The sequence below is a fragment of the Electrona antarctica genome, assembly GCF_951216825.1.
Source record: "Electrona antarctica genome assembly, chromosome: 8".
Classification (NCBI taxonomy): domain Eukaryota; kingdom Metazoa; phylum Chordata; class Actinopteri; order Myctophiformes; family Myctophidae; genus Electrona; species Electrona antarctica.
In genome coordinates, this window is record NC_136789.1 from 55,157,626 (window position 1) to 55,174,072 (window position 16,447).

General features: G+C 45.8%; 1 protein-coding gene across 1 annotated transcript; it reads left to right on the plus strand.

Annotated features, from left to right (window-relative positions):
* Positions 1-1,673: 1,673 nt before the first annotated feature.
* naaladl1 (N-acetylated alpha-linked acidic dipeptidase like 1) lies at positions 1,674-16,107 on the plus strand (the record flags this gene model as incomplete). Its single annotated transcript, XM_079509129.1, has 19 exons — positions 1,674-1,876; positions 5,037-5,209; positions 5,496-5,623; positions 6,224-6,343; positions 6,524-6,716; positions 6,840-6,933; positions 7,058-7,162; positions 7,804-7,889; positions 7,974-8,093; positions 8,407-8,492; positions 8,706-8,765; positions 8,843-8,914; positions 9,307-9,398; positions 9,942-10,035; positions 10,417-10,498; positions 11,804-11,977; positions 14,275-14,362; positions 14,603-14,695; positions 15,930-16,107. The coding sequence occupies 19 exons, from the start codon at positions 1,674-1,676 to the stop codon at positions 16,105-16,107; spliced, it is 2,241 nt and encodes a 746-aa protein (XP_079365255.1).
* Positions 16,108-16,447: the final 340 nt, after the last annotated feature.

Sequence of the window (16,447 nt, forward strand, 5' to 3'; positions counted from 1 at the left end):
ACCACTTTTCAACATCTCTTCATATAATTGGTCCTCAATAATGTTCATGATAAAACACCACCATTTGTTTCCTACTCAGTCTGTGTCTCATAGGAGGGCTTTGGGCAGTTCGGACACCCGTCCACCAGTGACATCATCATTAGGCAGATTTTTTTTAAAACAAGATTTGTTTTAAAATATATTTAGATTTGTATTATCGTGAGAACGATGGCTTCAACTTTTGCATTGCAACTTTTCAGGAAAAGAAAGCCTGCCGTTTCTATTAGCTTGGATTCACCATCGATGATGTCACTGGTGGACGGGTTTCTGAACTGCCCACAGCCTTCCTATGAGACACAGACTGAGTAGGAAAAGATTGTGGTATTTTATCATGAACATTAGTTAGGACCAATTATAGGAAGAGAAGTTGAAAAGTGGTGAAGTGGTCCTTTAAGTACACACAGACCCTAGCTCTCCTAGTCTCTTGCAGAGCCATGCTGTAAAAAATAAAATAAAACAATAATAAAAAATAATGTTGTTCAAAGTCCACCGGTAGGCTGTTGTTCAGATGGAGGTGGGGCTCTTACTGACACCTTATGATCAGTGTTGCCATGTCTGATTATTATAAGCGACTTTGGCCTTGTTTTCCTTGTAACGTCACTTTAGATATTCGTATGTGGAGTTGCATTTTTTGGGGGTCACGAAGGTTGGGTCATGACCGAAAGAATACGTTTGCGGGTCCAAGCGGCCGAACTGACTTTTCTCATGGCTGGCCTCTCCCTTAGAGATAGGGTAAGAAGTTCAGTCACACGAGAGAAGAGAGAAGTCGCTGCTTCTCCGCCTGGAAAGGTGGTTCGGGCATCTAATAAGGACGCCTCTCGGGCGTCTCCCTATACGGAGGTACCCCTGGGCAGACCAAGGATGAGATGGAGGGATTACATCGCCACACTGGCCTTGGAACGCCCAATTGGGATCCTCCAGGAGGATAGATAGCAGCTCTACAAGCTCCAACGCGTTGCATCTCAATGCATTGTGAGCTTGCAGATCTGCTATTTTAAAATAAATATGTGACCAGATTTGACTGAGAGCCTGCCATCGCGCAACCTCCAGCTTGAAAAACTTTCTTTTTAAAAAAAAATCCATAATGAGTTAATAGCACAGGCAGACTCTTCACATACTAGAGCATGTCTGAAATAAATGTCAGAGCTGAAATCGACATGTAAATATATGAAATAAATGCTTAAACATGTAGCTAGGTGTTATGTTAGAGACCACAGAAGTGAACCTTTCAAGCCTGTTTTCTCAACTCGCTGTTTTCTGCAAGACATTACTCTAAAAGCCATATCTCCTAAACTGGTGGGTCAAACTGAACAACCAATATGTCAATTTCATGCTATGATTCCCTGCTTTCATATGACATGAAAAGAAACGAAAATTAAAAAAAAGAAAAAAATCTGATGGCAGTCCCTCAGTCAAATTTGGACACATATGGTTTGAGTAGTAGCCCCCCTCTATCTATGGTTGCTTGCTTGCTCGCAAAAACTGGCAACGCCGGTGGTGATTGCTTAAGAGTTAAGAGACAATCGGTCGCAGACAGACAGACAGACAGACAGACAGACAGACAGACAGACAGACAGACACAACGATCCGCTCCACCGCGTACTGTAGGTTGACGGAATTCAAGTGGAGCAGGGATGCTGAGGAAGCTGTTTCAAGGGGTGGCGTTTTTAGGGTGCCTGGCGGTGGGCATCCTGCTAGGGCACTACGCCATCGAGAAGAAGAGCCCCTCGGAGGAGACCCCGGCCTGGGTGAGGGAGGTGGCACGGGACCTGGACGAGGACATGGTCCGCCACTTCCTGGAGGAAGTGGACGCCCTGCAGATACGGGACAACCTGAGGTCAGAGGTCAATATATAATATATGATTGAGTTGGCTCTCTGTGATTGTGTGTATATTTTTAATTCTATTTACTATCTATAATCGATTTCACATGGCATTTATCCTGCCATGGTACCATAAATGTAAACATTTGAGTCCTCATTTGATACCTTTCAAGGTGATGACCGTTGGCACCTGCATTCAATTGTACTTGAGGTAATTTCAATCTTCCAGCAGGTTAACCCTCACAAAGCCACCGGGAAGGGGAAGGGCCCTGAAAGAATGTGCCATCCAATTGGGACCCATATTTACCAAACTATTCCAAATGTTTCTCAATATCAGCTTTGTCCCACAGGCCTGGAAAACGGCAACCATTGTCCCTGTGCCAAAAACAGCACGAGCAAAAGTGCCAAATGATTTTAGACCGATCGCCCTCACTCCTCTATTAAGCAAATGCATGGAGCGTGTAGTGAGTAAGGAGCTCTCACTGCAAACAGCTAAGTGCATGGACCCCATGCAGTTTGCTTATAGAGCCAGTCGAGGTGTAGAGGATGCCACTCTAACTTTATTGGACAAAATACATAGTCATTTAGACCAGGGGTTCTCAACGTTTTTGGCCGGGGACCCCCGGAAATGCTTTGGCAATGTCTCGGGACCCCCGCCCCGCCCCCTCCCGACCCCCAATATAAATTGACTGCTACAATAACCTTAAACCATTTTGGGCGGGAACCCCTTTTGGTGTTTTAAGCATTGTTATAATTTAGCTATTGAAAAATAGCAGATCTACAAGCTCATAGCGCGCCACCGAGTGGCGCGCTACGAGCTTGTAGGTCTGCTATTTTTGAAAAATCGTGAAAATAAAATAAAAACCCCTGATTTAGACAAACCCAAAACATACGTTCGTGTCCTTTTTATGGACTTCTCCTCTGTATAATACGGTCCAACCCCATCTTCTCCTAAAACGCCTGTGTGACCTGAACGTCAGTATAGCAATCTCATGTTGTGGATTAGGGAGTTCCTGAGAGAGAGACCCCAGCGAGTCTGTATTAATAACACTCTGTCTGACTGCCTTGTCCTAAACACTGGCGTGCCACAGGGGTGCGTTTTATCCCCTCTGTTATTCTCCCTATACACAAATGAGTTGAAATACAACAACAACAAAGACTTCTCTCTCATAAAGTACGCTGACGACATGGCCCTGGTTGCCTGCCTGCAGGACGTTTCCAGTCCCTCTTACTCCCAGCACATCGACCGTATTGCCACCTGGTTTGACAGCAGCTTCCTTGACCTTAATGTCACTAAGACCAAGGAGCTGTGTTTGGGAGGCGGGTCAAGAGCAGAGGGCTCAGGGTCCACCTTTAGGCCTGTTACTATGAGGGGAGGAAGTGGAGCAGGTCAGTGACTTTAAATATCTGGGAACGACCATAGACAATAAACTCACCTTTCAGACCAATGCAGATAACATCTACAAAAAGGAAAGGCAGCGGCTTTATCTTCTCAGGAAACTGAGAAGTTTCAATGCCAGTAAACACACCCTGACCATGGTCTATAGATCACTCACTGAGAGTGTTCTCACTTTTAACATCGTGTCCTGGTTTGGGAATCTCTCAGTTAGAGATAAAAACAAGCTCACCCGGGTAGTCAACCAGGCAAGTAAGATCATTGGAGACAAACAACTGCAACTTCAGGACATATACAACCGCTCCATAACCAAAAAAGCAATTCAGATTTACAATGATTCTACCCACCCTCCTCTTTGACTTGTTGCCATCGGGCAGGAGGCTTAGGGCAAAATTAGCAAAAAAGAAGGGTTACAAAACTTTGTTTGTGCCAACTGCTGTGGACATTTTAAATAAGAAAATGTTTAAATAGTCTAATCGCCACTGCTCATGATCACTGTTGTTGTGTTAATGTGAATGCATTTTTATATAGTATTGTAATGCACCTGTGTATTTTTTGTAATGTTTTATTGTTGTAACTGACTGCCGGTGTGCCAAAGACGAATTTCCATTTTATGTCAATTTAATGGACAATAAAGTTTTCTTTATCTTTATCTTTATCATGCATATACAGGTCCTTTGGTCATTCGTTAGAGGTAATAAACTATATGTGAAAAGGACATTTATTGAGTGCTGTCGTTTCCTTGTTTCCATTTGAATTCCTGAGCCTTGCACCTATAAGAATACTCTTCTAATTTGGAGTGTTGCGGGTTGTAAATGGACCAAATGGTGCATTTATATATAGCGCCTTTATCCAAGACGCTTTACAGAGATTGCGCATTACATTCACCCATTCACACACAGATGGCGGAGGAAATCATGCAAGTCATCAACCTGCTCATAGGGAGGGGTTCAGTGTCTTGCTCAAGGACACTTCAACACTTACTCTGGGGGACCCCGGGTTCGAACTGGCAACCTCACGCCGGTTCCCATCCGGATGCTCTTACCGGCCACTCTACCCCTGAGCCACTGCTGCGGGTTGTCTGCTTTTGCGGTCTTTCTTCCTCTCAGGGTCAGAGGTCAGGTCAACTGTCACTATATACGCAATGGTGGAAAAAAGTACTCAAACCCTTTTAGGACTGAGGCCGATTCTAAAAACGCCTTCAAAATACTGAACTAAGTCCTGTAAAATTTCAAATATTAATAAAAAAATTACAAAACAAAATTGTGCTGCTAGATAGGCCTACATAGCAACTAGAACCCCAAAAGGGGTAGCCGTCCTGAAGGGGTAAAGCGCCAAAAAGGGTTCCCGTCCTGAATGGAAAAAAGTATCAATACTGCAATATAGAAATACTCAAACTAAAGGTGTAATTGTTGTCAAAAACTGTCACAAAAGTTGCAATGATAATGTACCAAAGAACTTAGATGGTTGACACTATAGCTGTCGCTTTCCTTTGCACTGTGAAAATAGATGTGTTATTCCACAAATAATGTGGAAACCCATTTGTTTTTATTCAGGTCATGTTCAGTTTTCATCAATGAAAAAAAGGTAGTCGACGAACTTCTCTGGTCATAGTTTTAGTCATAAAAATGAACACTGGTGTTGTGTGCATGTGCGTGCATGTGTGCATGCATGTGCATGTGTGTATGCATGCGTGTGTGCGTGCGTGCACGTGCGTACATTTCCCTATGTGTGTGTGTGTGTGTGTGTGCTTGCGCGTGTGTGTGCGTGTTGGGACAGAGAGCTGACCAAGACCCCCCACATGGCGACCACAGCGGGAGACGAGCGCACGGTGCAGTACATGCTGGACAGATGGAAGGACCCCCACAGTGGGCTGGACCACGTCTGGACAGACCAGTACCTGGTCTACCTGTCCTTCCCGGACCCCCTCACCCCCAACCGCGTCACCGTGGGTCAGTGGCCATTCTCACAGCACATTTACATTTTAGGACACATTTAGTCGTTCTGATAAGTTTTAGTCAGATTTTAGTCATCTGAAATGTTTTACTCTAGTCTAGTTTCAGTCGACTACATAGGCTACCATATGATTTTAGCCGACTAAATCTACAGTTGATCAATTTGGCTGACTAAAATGTCATTTGTTGACAACAACTAGAACATTTCACATGAAAGAAATATGACACTGGGTATAAAGTGTGGTATATAGTGTTTGAAGGAAGGGTCATGTGTTTGTTCCAGTGGGCGGGTCCGGCGCTGTGCTGTACACCGCCAGAGAGACGGAGAAAGGTTACGGCCCAAACCCTGACCAGGACCAGCCTGATGTCGTCCAGCCCTACGCAGCCTACAGCCCTGCGGGACACCCTCAGGTAGGCCCTATGCAGCTTATTCAGCCCCGCAGGACACCCCCAGGTAGGCCCTATGCAGCTTATTCAGCCCCGCAGGACACCCACAGGTATAGGTGACACAGAGAGTGCATTCCAAGGGTTTTATTATTTCTCCATTCACCATGGTTTCTGACAATAAGCAAACATAAGCAACCCAAAACGATCCTTGAGCAAGACTCTGAACCCCTAATTGCTGATGAGCAGGTAGGTGCCTTGCATGGTTTCCTCTGTCATCGGTGTGTGTATGAATGTGTGTGTGAATGGAATGCACAAGCTATGTAAAGCACCGTGGATAAAGGCGCTATATAAATGCACCATTTACACCCATTCTCTCATGCTTATGGCAAATATGTGTTTGTTGTTTCGCTTGGTTTTGTTTAGTCGCATACATCAACGTGGACATATCGGTGTTGGGGGGGGGGGGGGGTCTATTTAGGTCCTATATGCGACGCAAACGGCACTGTGCAACCCTGTGCGCATGCTCCTGCACACGCTTGTGAGACGAGCCCATTGGACGAAACGATTTTTCGCCCGTTCATGTGTGTGGTAACCTATGCTAACCATGTTATTGTGCTAAACTAGGGGAAGCTGGTCTATGCTAACCAGGGCCGAGTCAGTGACTACCAGTATCTGAACCAGACGATGGACCTGAGAGGAACCATCGCCATCACCAGATACGGAGGAGCGGGAAGAGCCGATAAAGTGGGTACATGGGCCTAGTATCAAAACACACCATTGCTATCCAATCAAAACACACCACTGATATCCAATCAAAACACACCACTGATATACAATCAAAACTGCTGATAATGTGTTGCTCAGGGACCCCACAGAAGCAAGGATACGAGTTAAAAACGTTTGCTTGTGGTGTCCACAATGCAGGCCATCAACGCTGCCCCCTACGGCGTGAGCGGGGTGCTGGTCTACACGGACCCTCAGGACATCAATGACGGCCTCATGTCCGACCTCAACCAGACGTACCCTTACTCCTGGTACATGCCCCCCTCCGGAGTGGAGCGAGGCTCCTTCGGCAGCCAATACGGAGACATGCTCACGCCTTACCTGGCCGCCAGAGGTATAGCTAACAACATAATATGTTGTCCTATATAGGACGGTCCAATGTAATCTATCTCCAATTAATGTATTCTATATCCAAGATCCATGATAGATTAAGGCTGATCACGGGTCTGTTTTGCAGAGGACACCTACAGAATACCAGTGGAAAACATTACCGGAGTCCCGCCTATTCCAATCCAACCGATCGGATTCGAGGACGCCTATGCTTTGATCTGGTACGTGTAGAGACAGTCTTACTTCCTGAAATGGATTTGGGGCAATATGACATGCCCCCCTTCCCCTCCCAAACACTATGATTGGTTGTTATTGAATTATCCTGCATGTGATTGGTTGTTGCAGTGCTTTGGGCGGAGTTTCGGCCCCCACCACTTGGCAGGGAGCGTTCAACTGCACCTACAACCTTGGAGCTCCGGGATTCACTCCTACATCTGCCTTCAACAACAGGTAGAGTAGGACTACATTTCCCTTCAGCAACAGGGAGAGTAGGACTACATTTCCCTTCAGCAACTGGTAGAGTAGGACTACATTTCTCTTCAGCAACAGGTAGAGTAGGACTACATTTCCCTTCATCAATAGGTAGAGTAGGACTACATCTCCCTTCAGCAACAGGTAGAGTAGGACTACATTTCCCTTCAGCAACTGGTAGAGTAGGACAACATTTCTCTTCAGCAACAGGTAGAGTAGGACTACATCTCCCTTCAGCAACAGGTAGAGTAGGACTACATTTCCCTTCAGCAACAGGTAGAGTAGGACTACATATCCCCACATTAACAAGTAGAGTAATAGATTTTGGGGGGTAAATGAAGAAAACAAAATACTATAAAACATTTTTAATGAATTTGAAGTAATTGTAGAAAAAAACCCATATGTATTAAAAGGACAATATCAGACGCCAGAACCGAGGACGTGTGTTTTTGATGAATCTATGGTTACAATGGGCTACAAGGTGGCGTGTATTATAACATTCATATACAATGTGTAAATATTTGAATGAAGCAACTTTTGTCTGGGGTGAAAGACAGACTTTTTCAAAGTGAAATAAAAAATCGTATTTTCTTGTGTGAACGTGAAACCCTCTGTCCCAGTGTTGTGAAACTGGACGTGTACAACCGCGGAGAACTGAAGAACTCCTCCAACGTGATGGGGGTGATCCGGGGGAGTGTGGAACCAGGTGAGTGACTTAGTATAGTTCACTAAAAACTAATGAAATAATAGTGTCTGTAACTGAAACGGTATTGTGTGTTTCCACTTCCAGACAGGTATGTGATCTACGGGAACCACAGGGACAGCTGGGTGCACGGTGCCATCGACCCCAGCAGTGGAACCTCTGTCATGCTGGAGCTGACCAGAGTGCTGGGAACCATGGTGAAACAGGGTCAGTCTCACACACACACACACACACACACACACACACACACACACACACGCACGCACACACGCACACACACACATTTAACATATTTATTTGCTTTCACATTTAACAAGAACTTCTTGAACACAAACAATAGTAGAACTAGATGCGCAAACTGCATAGCCCAAACGCCGTTTGCTGTGTGCCAATAAAGAAATGGAATTGTGACTACTTTGTCCGCCATTTATTGAATTTTTGGATGTGCTACCTTTTAGGAATCTTTTTAATTGCTATTTTTTTATGTTTGTGGTTTCATGTGTTTCATTTATTGTGGCAGGAAAATGGAGACCTCGGAGATCAATCATCTTTGGAAGCTGGGGTGCAGAAGAGTTTGGACTCATTGGCTCTGCAGAATACACAGAGGTGACAATCTTATTCTACTTCCGCTTTCGCACAGAGAATCATCTGCCTCGTCTGTCTGTCTGTCTGTCTCCTCTTCTCTCACACCAACTAACTTCATGTTGTCTGTCTGTCTGTCTGTCTGTCTGTCTGTCTGTCTGTCTGTCTGTCTGTCTGTCTGTCTGTCTGTCTGTCTGTCTGTCTGTCTGTCTGTCTGTCTGTCTGTCCGTCCGTCAGCAATACTCTGCCCTCCTGAGCGAGCGCACCGTCGCATACATCAACGTGGACATATCGGTGGTAAGAACCTATATACCGACGATGATTTCCTGTTTCGTATGGTATTAATGAAATGCTGACCCACAACGCTTTGCTCTTCAGCCAACGCCACGCTCAGAGCTTCGGCCATGCCGTCGACGCAGAGCGTCATCTTCACCGCCGCTAAACAGGTGGGAGGTCAGAGGTCAAACGACACACTAAACTAGTGGTTCTCAAACCTTTTTCACAAATATCTTTGAAAACGTCCACCAATTGAGAATGACTAGTTTAAAATAAGTGTGCCAGTGCGTTGAAAGTGCTTAAATGAGTAGTACAAATTTATATCAATTACACACCGCATATGAAGCCATGAACTCAATGGAGATTTTGTTTTTTTACTTTGTCGCATTCCTGAGCCAATGATTTGTTGACCGGCGTCTTTGGCGAGTCGCCTACTGAGTAGCCATCTTGGTTACCAAATCACTGGCTCGCGTATGTGACCAAAACTAAAGAGTCTCCCATGAATTCAAGGCTTCATGGTAAATAATAGTAATAATCATGTGTTGTGTGTGTGTGTGTTCAGGTCAAAGCTCCTGGACTGGACTCTGCGTCTGTCTATGACAACTGGGTCAAAGTGAACAACAGAAGCAGCCCCGCGCACGGGACCATCCCCAGGTATACTGACTGGAGCTCTCACCTCTTCAACGTATCGTTTATGCCAGGGGTTCTCAACGTTTTTGGCCGGGGACCCCCGGAAATGCTTTGGCAATGTCTCGGGACCCCCGCCCCGCCCCCTCCCGACCCCCAATATAAATTGACTGCTACAATAACCTTAAACCATTTCGGGCGGGAACCCCTTTTGGTGTTTTAAGCATTGTTATAATTTAGCTATTTTTGAAAAATCGTGAAAAAAAAAAAAAAACAATAAAAAATTGGGGACCCCCTAAAATAATTTGGCGACCCCCCGAGGGGTCGCGACCCACGGGTTGAGAACCCCTGGTTTATGCCAGGGGTCTTCAACGTTTATTTTTTCAGGCCAAGGACCACCTTAGCTGAAAGAGATGAAGCAGGGACCCCTCACTGCATATTGGGGCTCAATGTGTGTTTTATACGGACATTTTTAAGTTCAAAAGCTTGCACTGCATGGTCTTCATACGGTGGGTTTATGTGAAGCTGTTTTGCCCTCGTGCTCATGACGTGTCTACTGTGTGTGATCAGGGTGGGCGTGTTGAGCGGAGCGGGCAGTGATTACGCCGCGTTCGTCCATTACCTGGGCATCACCTCCATGGACCTCGCTTACACATACGACCGGGTAAGATCAGTGACGCCGTGTTGATGCACATCCCATGAAGACCCATGGAGATTATTATTATTATTATTATTATTTATTTTTTCCGTCGCATTCCTGGGCCAATAATTTGATGAGCGGGTCAACGGTCAATAGAGGACTATAGTGCCCTTCTCCGCCGGTCATCACATTATTGGCTCCGGAATGCGACATAAACTAATACATTTCCATGAGTGCAAGGCTTCAAGGGGTGAGTAATTGATAAAAAATAAGTAATTATTGTTTAGGTTAAAGTGTGACCTCTTGACTCGCCATCTCCTTTGAGGCTTTCGAGTTTCGACGCTGTCTGTCTCATCGAAATAAAAACAAAGTAAATAGAATGTCTCTCATCATTGTTTTACGCAGACAAAAACAAAGGCTCGAATTTACCCCGCGTACCACACGGCGTATGACACCTTCGACTACGCCTCGAGGTTCATCGACCCCGGTGAGGAGCACTGCTTTTATTGTTAACTTGTGACTCAGTGGTTTTCAACCTTTTCATTCCCAAGGTCCATTATTGTCTCCACCAGGCCGAAGGCATGGGGAGAGAGTATGTTTTGCACTCCGTCCGTCCGTCCGTCCGTGTGTCCGTCCGTCCGTCCGCACACACACTCCCTGAATGCCACAGCTGAACCTCTGCCCCAAAGTTTTCACATTGGCCTGTTATAGCGCCACCAGGAGGCCGCTTTGTGCAAAACAAATGTTTTGACAGTACAACTACAGATTTTGTCCAAACATTACGCAAATTGGTACACAGTCTCTCTAGAGCCATTCAACGAAACGGGTCTTTCAGATTTTTCAGACTCCATCCTGATTGGCTTCCAAAGTTCGCAGGAGTGCTCCGTTTCAAACAAAATGCTGCAAATCATGAACACATGGTGTGATTTCCGTGAAATGTTGCACGCACATTCCCACTAGGTCGAGGAAGAAATGCCACTTGAATATTTTCAACTCAGCCTCATGGTGACGCTATAACTGGCCGATTTGTGTTTTTACCTATAACTGCACCGATCTGTGTAAAACCATGTATGCACACTCCCTAGAGGCCAAGGAAAAACCTTTGCCTGGAATTTTTCACATCTGCTCTTTATAGCGCCACCAGGAGGCCGACATATGTAAAACACATTTTCTAATATTACTCCTTCAGATTTTATCCAAATTCCACGCAAATCGGTACACATGCTCTCCATAGTCATGTGATCATGTGATTTGTTTGATTTCTCATAATTATCCATCCTGATTGGCTACGATTGGCTTCTAAAGTTTTCAGGAGTAGCCCGTTTTGTACCCGTTTTGTACAAATTGCCACAACTCCGATTGCGGTGAAACTGTGCATGCCTATTCCCACTACTAGGCTGAGGAAGAAATGCCACTTGACAGTTTTCAAATCAGCCTCATGGTGGCGCTACAACAGGCCAAGTCGCGTCACACACACACACACACACACACACACACACACACACACACACACACACACACACACACACACACACACACACACACACACACACACACACACACAAACAAATAAACATGTTTATATTACTCCTAAACATTTTGCCAAACATCACACACAATCCTATCCTCCTGGTGGAGACCTGTGTCCAGAAGGGCACTTTTTCTAGTTAATTCTGCATTTGAGCCACGGATCACCATTTAATGAGATTTAGCCTCACAATATTTTTTATAAAATGTTTATCAGCGTGCATTTATAAAAATGTTTATTGTGCGTGCGTGCGTGCATTCACAGGGTTCGTCAGTCACCAGGCCGTTGCCAGGACGGCAGGGAACGTCCTGATCCGATTGGCCGACAGCCTGCTCCTGCCGCTCAACTGCAGCGACTACGCAGAGAGCCTGGAGGCTTACCTCCAGACAGCTGTGGACCTCTACCGCACACAGCTGTCTGAACACAACATCTCACTGGGTAGGATACACTCTGAACACAACATCTCACTGGGTAGGATACACTCTGAACACAACATCTCACTGGGTAGGATACACTCTGAACACAAAATCTCACTGGGTAGGATACTGTCTGAACACAACATCTCACTGGGTAGGATACACTCTGAACACAACATCTCACTGGGTAGGATACACTCTGAACACAACATCTCACTGGGTAGGATACACTCTGAACACAACATCTCACTGGGTAGGATACAGTGTCTGGACACAACATCTCACTGGGTAGGATACAGTGTCTGAACACAACATCTCACTGGGTAGGATATAGTGTCTGAACACAACATCTCACTGGGTAGGATATAGTGTCTGAACACAGTATCTCACTGGGTAGAATACAGTGTCTGAACACAACATATCACTGGGTAGGATACAGTGTCTGAACACAGCATCTCACTGGGTAGAATACAGTGTCTGAACACAGCATCTCACTGGGTAGGATACAGTGTCTGAACACAACATATCACTGGGTAGGATACAGTGTCTGAACACAGCATCTCACTGGGTAGAATACAGTGTCTGAACACAGCATCTCACTGGATAGAATACAGTGTCTGAACACAGCATCTCACTGGATAGGATACAGTGTCTGAACACAGCATCTCACTGGGTAGGATACAGTGTCTGAACACAGCATCTCACTGGATAGAATACAGTGTCTGACCACAGCATCTCACTGGGTAGGATACACTCTGAACACAGCATCTCACTGGGTAGGATACACTCTGAACACAGCATCTCACTGGGTAGGATACAGTGTCTGAACACAGCAACTCACTGGATAGAATACAGTGTCTGAACACAGCATCTCACTGGGTAGGATACACTCTGAACACAGCATCTCACTGGGTAGGATACACTGTCTGAACACAGCATCTCACTGGGTAGGATACACTCTGAACACAGCATCTCACTGGGTAGGATACAGTGTCTGAACACAACATCTCACTGGATAGAATACAGTGTCTGAACACAGCTCACTGGGTAAGATACAGTGTCTGAACACAACATCTCACTGGGTAGGATACAGTGTCTGAACACAACATCTCACTGGGTAGGATACAGTGTCTGAACACAACATCTCACTGGGTAGGATACAGTGTCTGAACACAACATCTCACTGGGTAGGATACAGTGTCTGAACACAACATCTCACTGGGTAGGATACAGTGTCTGAACACAACATCTCACTGGGTAGGATACAGTGTCTGAACACAACATCTCACTGGGTAGGATACAGTGTCTGAACACAGCATCTCACTGGGTAGGATACAGTGTCTGAACACAGCATCTCGCTGGGTAGGATACAGTGTCTGAACACAACATCTCACTGGGTAGGATACAGTGTCTGAACACACTATCTCACTGGGTAGGATACAGTGTCTGAACACAGCATCTCACTGGGTAGAATACAGTGTCTGAACACAGCATCTCACTGGGTAGCAGGATACAGTGTCTAAAGTCTAAACCAATCAGTATATAGGATACAGTGTCCATGGGTAGAATAAAGTGTCTCAAAACAGCATATCACTGGGTAGGATACATTGTCTGAACACAGCATCTCACTGGGTAGGATACAGTGTCTGAACACAACATCTCACTGGATAGAATACAGTGTCTGAACACAACATCTCACTGGATAGAATACAGTGTCTGAACACAACATATCACTGGGTAGGATACAGTGTCTGAACACAACATCTCACTGGGTAGCAGGATACAGTGTCTAAAGTCTAAACCAATCAGTATGGGTATATAGGATACAGTGTCCATGGGTAGAATACAGTGTCTCAAAACAGCATATCACTGGGTAAGATACAGTGTCTGAAAACAGCATCCCCATGGTAGAATACAGTGTCTGAACACAACATCTCACTGGGTAGGATACAGTGTCTGAACACAACATCTCACTGGGTAGGATACAGTGTCTGAACACAACATCTCACTGGGTAGGATACAGTGTCTAAACCAATCAGTATGGGTAGGAGGCTCATAATTCAACTTAAAGGATATCTTTAAGGACCTATCTTCATATAATTGGTTCTCCCTAATGTTCATGATAAAATTGCCCATTTCGAGGCTTCACTTCCGCTTCATGTTTTACTCATGATCAGAGCTTCCGTTGCTCCAGACTGTATGTATGCGGAAGCATTTTGAACATTGCGAGAGGCGACGCGAGACTAGTGATATAGGGTGACCCGTCATTCCAGACGTTTCCTTTCAGAGCCTCTAGGTGGTGTTTTTTTCTCCTTTCAGAGCCCCTACAGAGAGCAGTGGCGTCGTTCCGCTCTGCAGCCGAGGGTTTGAACCAGCTGATACGAAATTCTGATCTGGCCAAGGAAACGTAAGAACACACACGCATGCATACACACGGGCACTCACGCACACGCGCACGCACGCACGCACATTTTAACAATGTATTTATGTGCACAAATAGTTATGGTGCACCAAAGCTCTCCCACAAAATCAAGGCATTTTATATGTCCATACAACAACCCTGCACCTGACAAATAACCCAAAGTATTAGAAAGACGAAAACTGACACTGAAACTAATACAAACTAACTCAAGCTTTTTGTCTTCAGGCCGCTGAAGGTGCGTAGGATCAACGACCAGCTCATGCTGTTGGATCGCTCCTTCTTGGATCCTGTGGCGTTCCCACACAAATACGCATTCAGGTGAATGTCAACTTATAGTTTAAATACATGTAGCTCTGGTCCATAGCTCTGTTAGTCTTCTCTTCCTGCATGCGCTCGCATGAAATGCAGACCAGCCTCTCGTCTATAGCGGAAGAAAAATACTTTTAGTTAGGCTACTCCACTGTGCCCTCTACCGATATTGCCATTCACTTCCCTGTTTACGGCTCAGAAAGAATGCCTCGTATCTCATAATCTAAGGAGCTCTCCGTGGTTTTGACCAGATGGATATACTAAGCTCTTCATTTCTGACTTCAACATGCCTCTCGCAACTTTATCGTAATGATAGCGAGGTAAGCAAGCTAGCAAGCGGCCATATCTGCGCGGCACCCGAGCTGGTATTTTGAAAGACATCCCGGCACTGATTGCACCAATGGGGTGCATGTGTTTGGTCTGACGTCATGAGTTTGACACCCTATACCCAAAACCCAACCCTAAAGTTAAAACCTATTAGTCACATGTTAGTTTTAACCTGCCACAGGTTAGGTGTAACCTGCCACGCATGTCGGGAGCCACGGGTTAGTTTTAACCTGCTGAACATGTCGGGAGCCACGGGTGAGTTTTAACCCGCAGCACGGGTTAGTTGTAACCTGCAGCGCATGTCGGGAGCGATGGTGTTGTCAGACTAATGCCTGTCGGACTGTTAGTATGTCTATGCAGTGCACCCCGCACCAATGTGTGTTGTGTGACCTGTCACATTGTGTGACCTGAATTATTGTGTGACCTGTCACATTGTGTGACCTGAATTATTGTGTGACCTGTCACATTGTGTGACCTGAATTATTGTGTGACCTGTCAAATTGGGTGCGGGCACACTTTTTCGTCGAGAGGCGGCAAGAAAACGACGCCTAGTTCTGGCGTCTCTTCTGGGTTTTTATACAGCTGGTGGATGGAAAATGACGCCAGTGCCTCAAAAACCGGAAACGCTTTGGCCACGCTACAAGTTGAAGCCGCCCGCGTGCGTCATTTCCATCCACCAGCTGTTTAAAAACCAGGAAGAGAGTTCTCTTGCCGCCTCGTGATGTTTAAGTGTGTCTGCGCCCATTGTGTGACCTGTGCCATTGTGTGACCTGTGCCATTGTGTGACCTGTGCCATTGTGTGACCTGTGCCATTGTGTGACCTGTGTCATTGTGTGACCTGTGTCATTGTGTGACCTGTGCCATTGTGTGACCTGTGCCATTGTGTGACCTGTGTCATTGTTGTGGGCGTTTCCAGACATGTCCTGTGGGCGTCGAGCTCGGCGGGTCAGCCCACCTTCCCGGGATTGGCCGACGCCTTCGTCGCCGCCAAGGCGTCAGGGCTGGCCACCGATTGGCTGGAGGTCCACCGCCACGTGTCCATCCTGAGCCAGGCCATAGAGGGCGCCGCACACACCCTGCTGGACGTCATTTAGGACGGTGGTTCTCAACCAGTGGTCCGGGGACCACCCAGTGGTCCTTGAGGAGGGGGTCCCCGGTGGTCCCCTCCAGCCAAATGATGGTCATTTGGTAACCCAATGGACCCTCATTAGATCTTTTACTCTTGAGAGCGAAAAATGAAACCAAATGGACCCGTACGTTTTACGCTCTCAACAGTTAAATTATTGTTAACCATCCTCTGCATTAGCTTACTTAATTTACAAGAAGTCAACACAATTAGAGAATGTAGAAGAATTGTTATTTTTGATCAATGTCTGCCTGTTATCTCTCCTAATGGTACCAACATCTATATGTCATGGAATCGTATCCAACAAC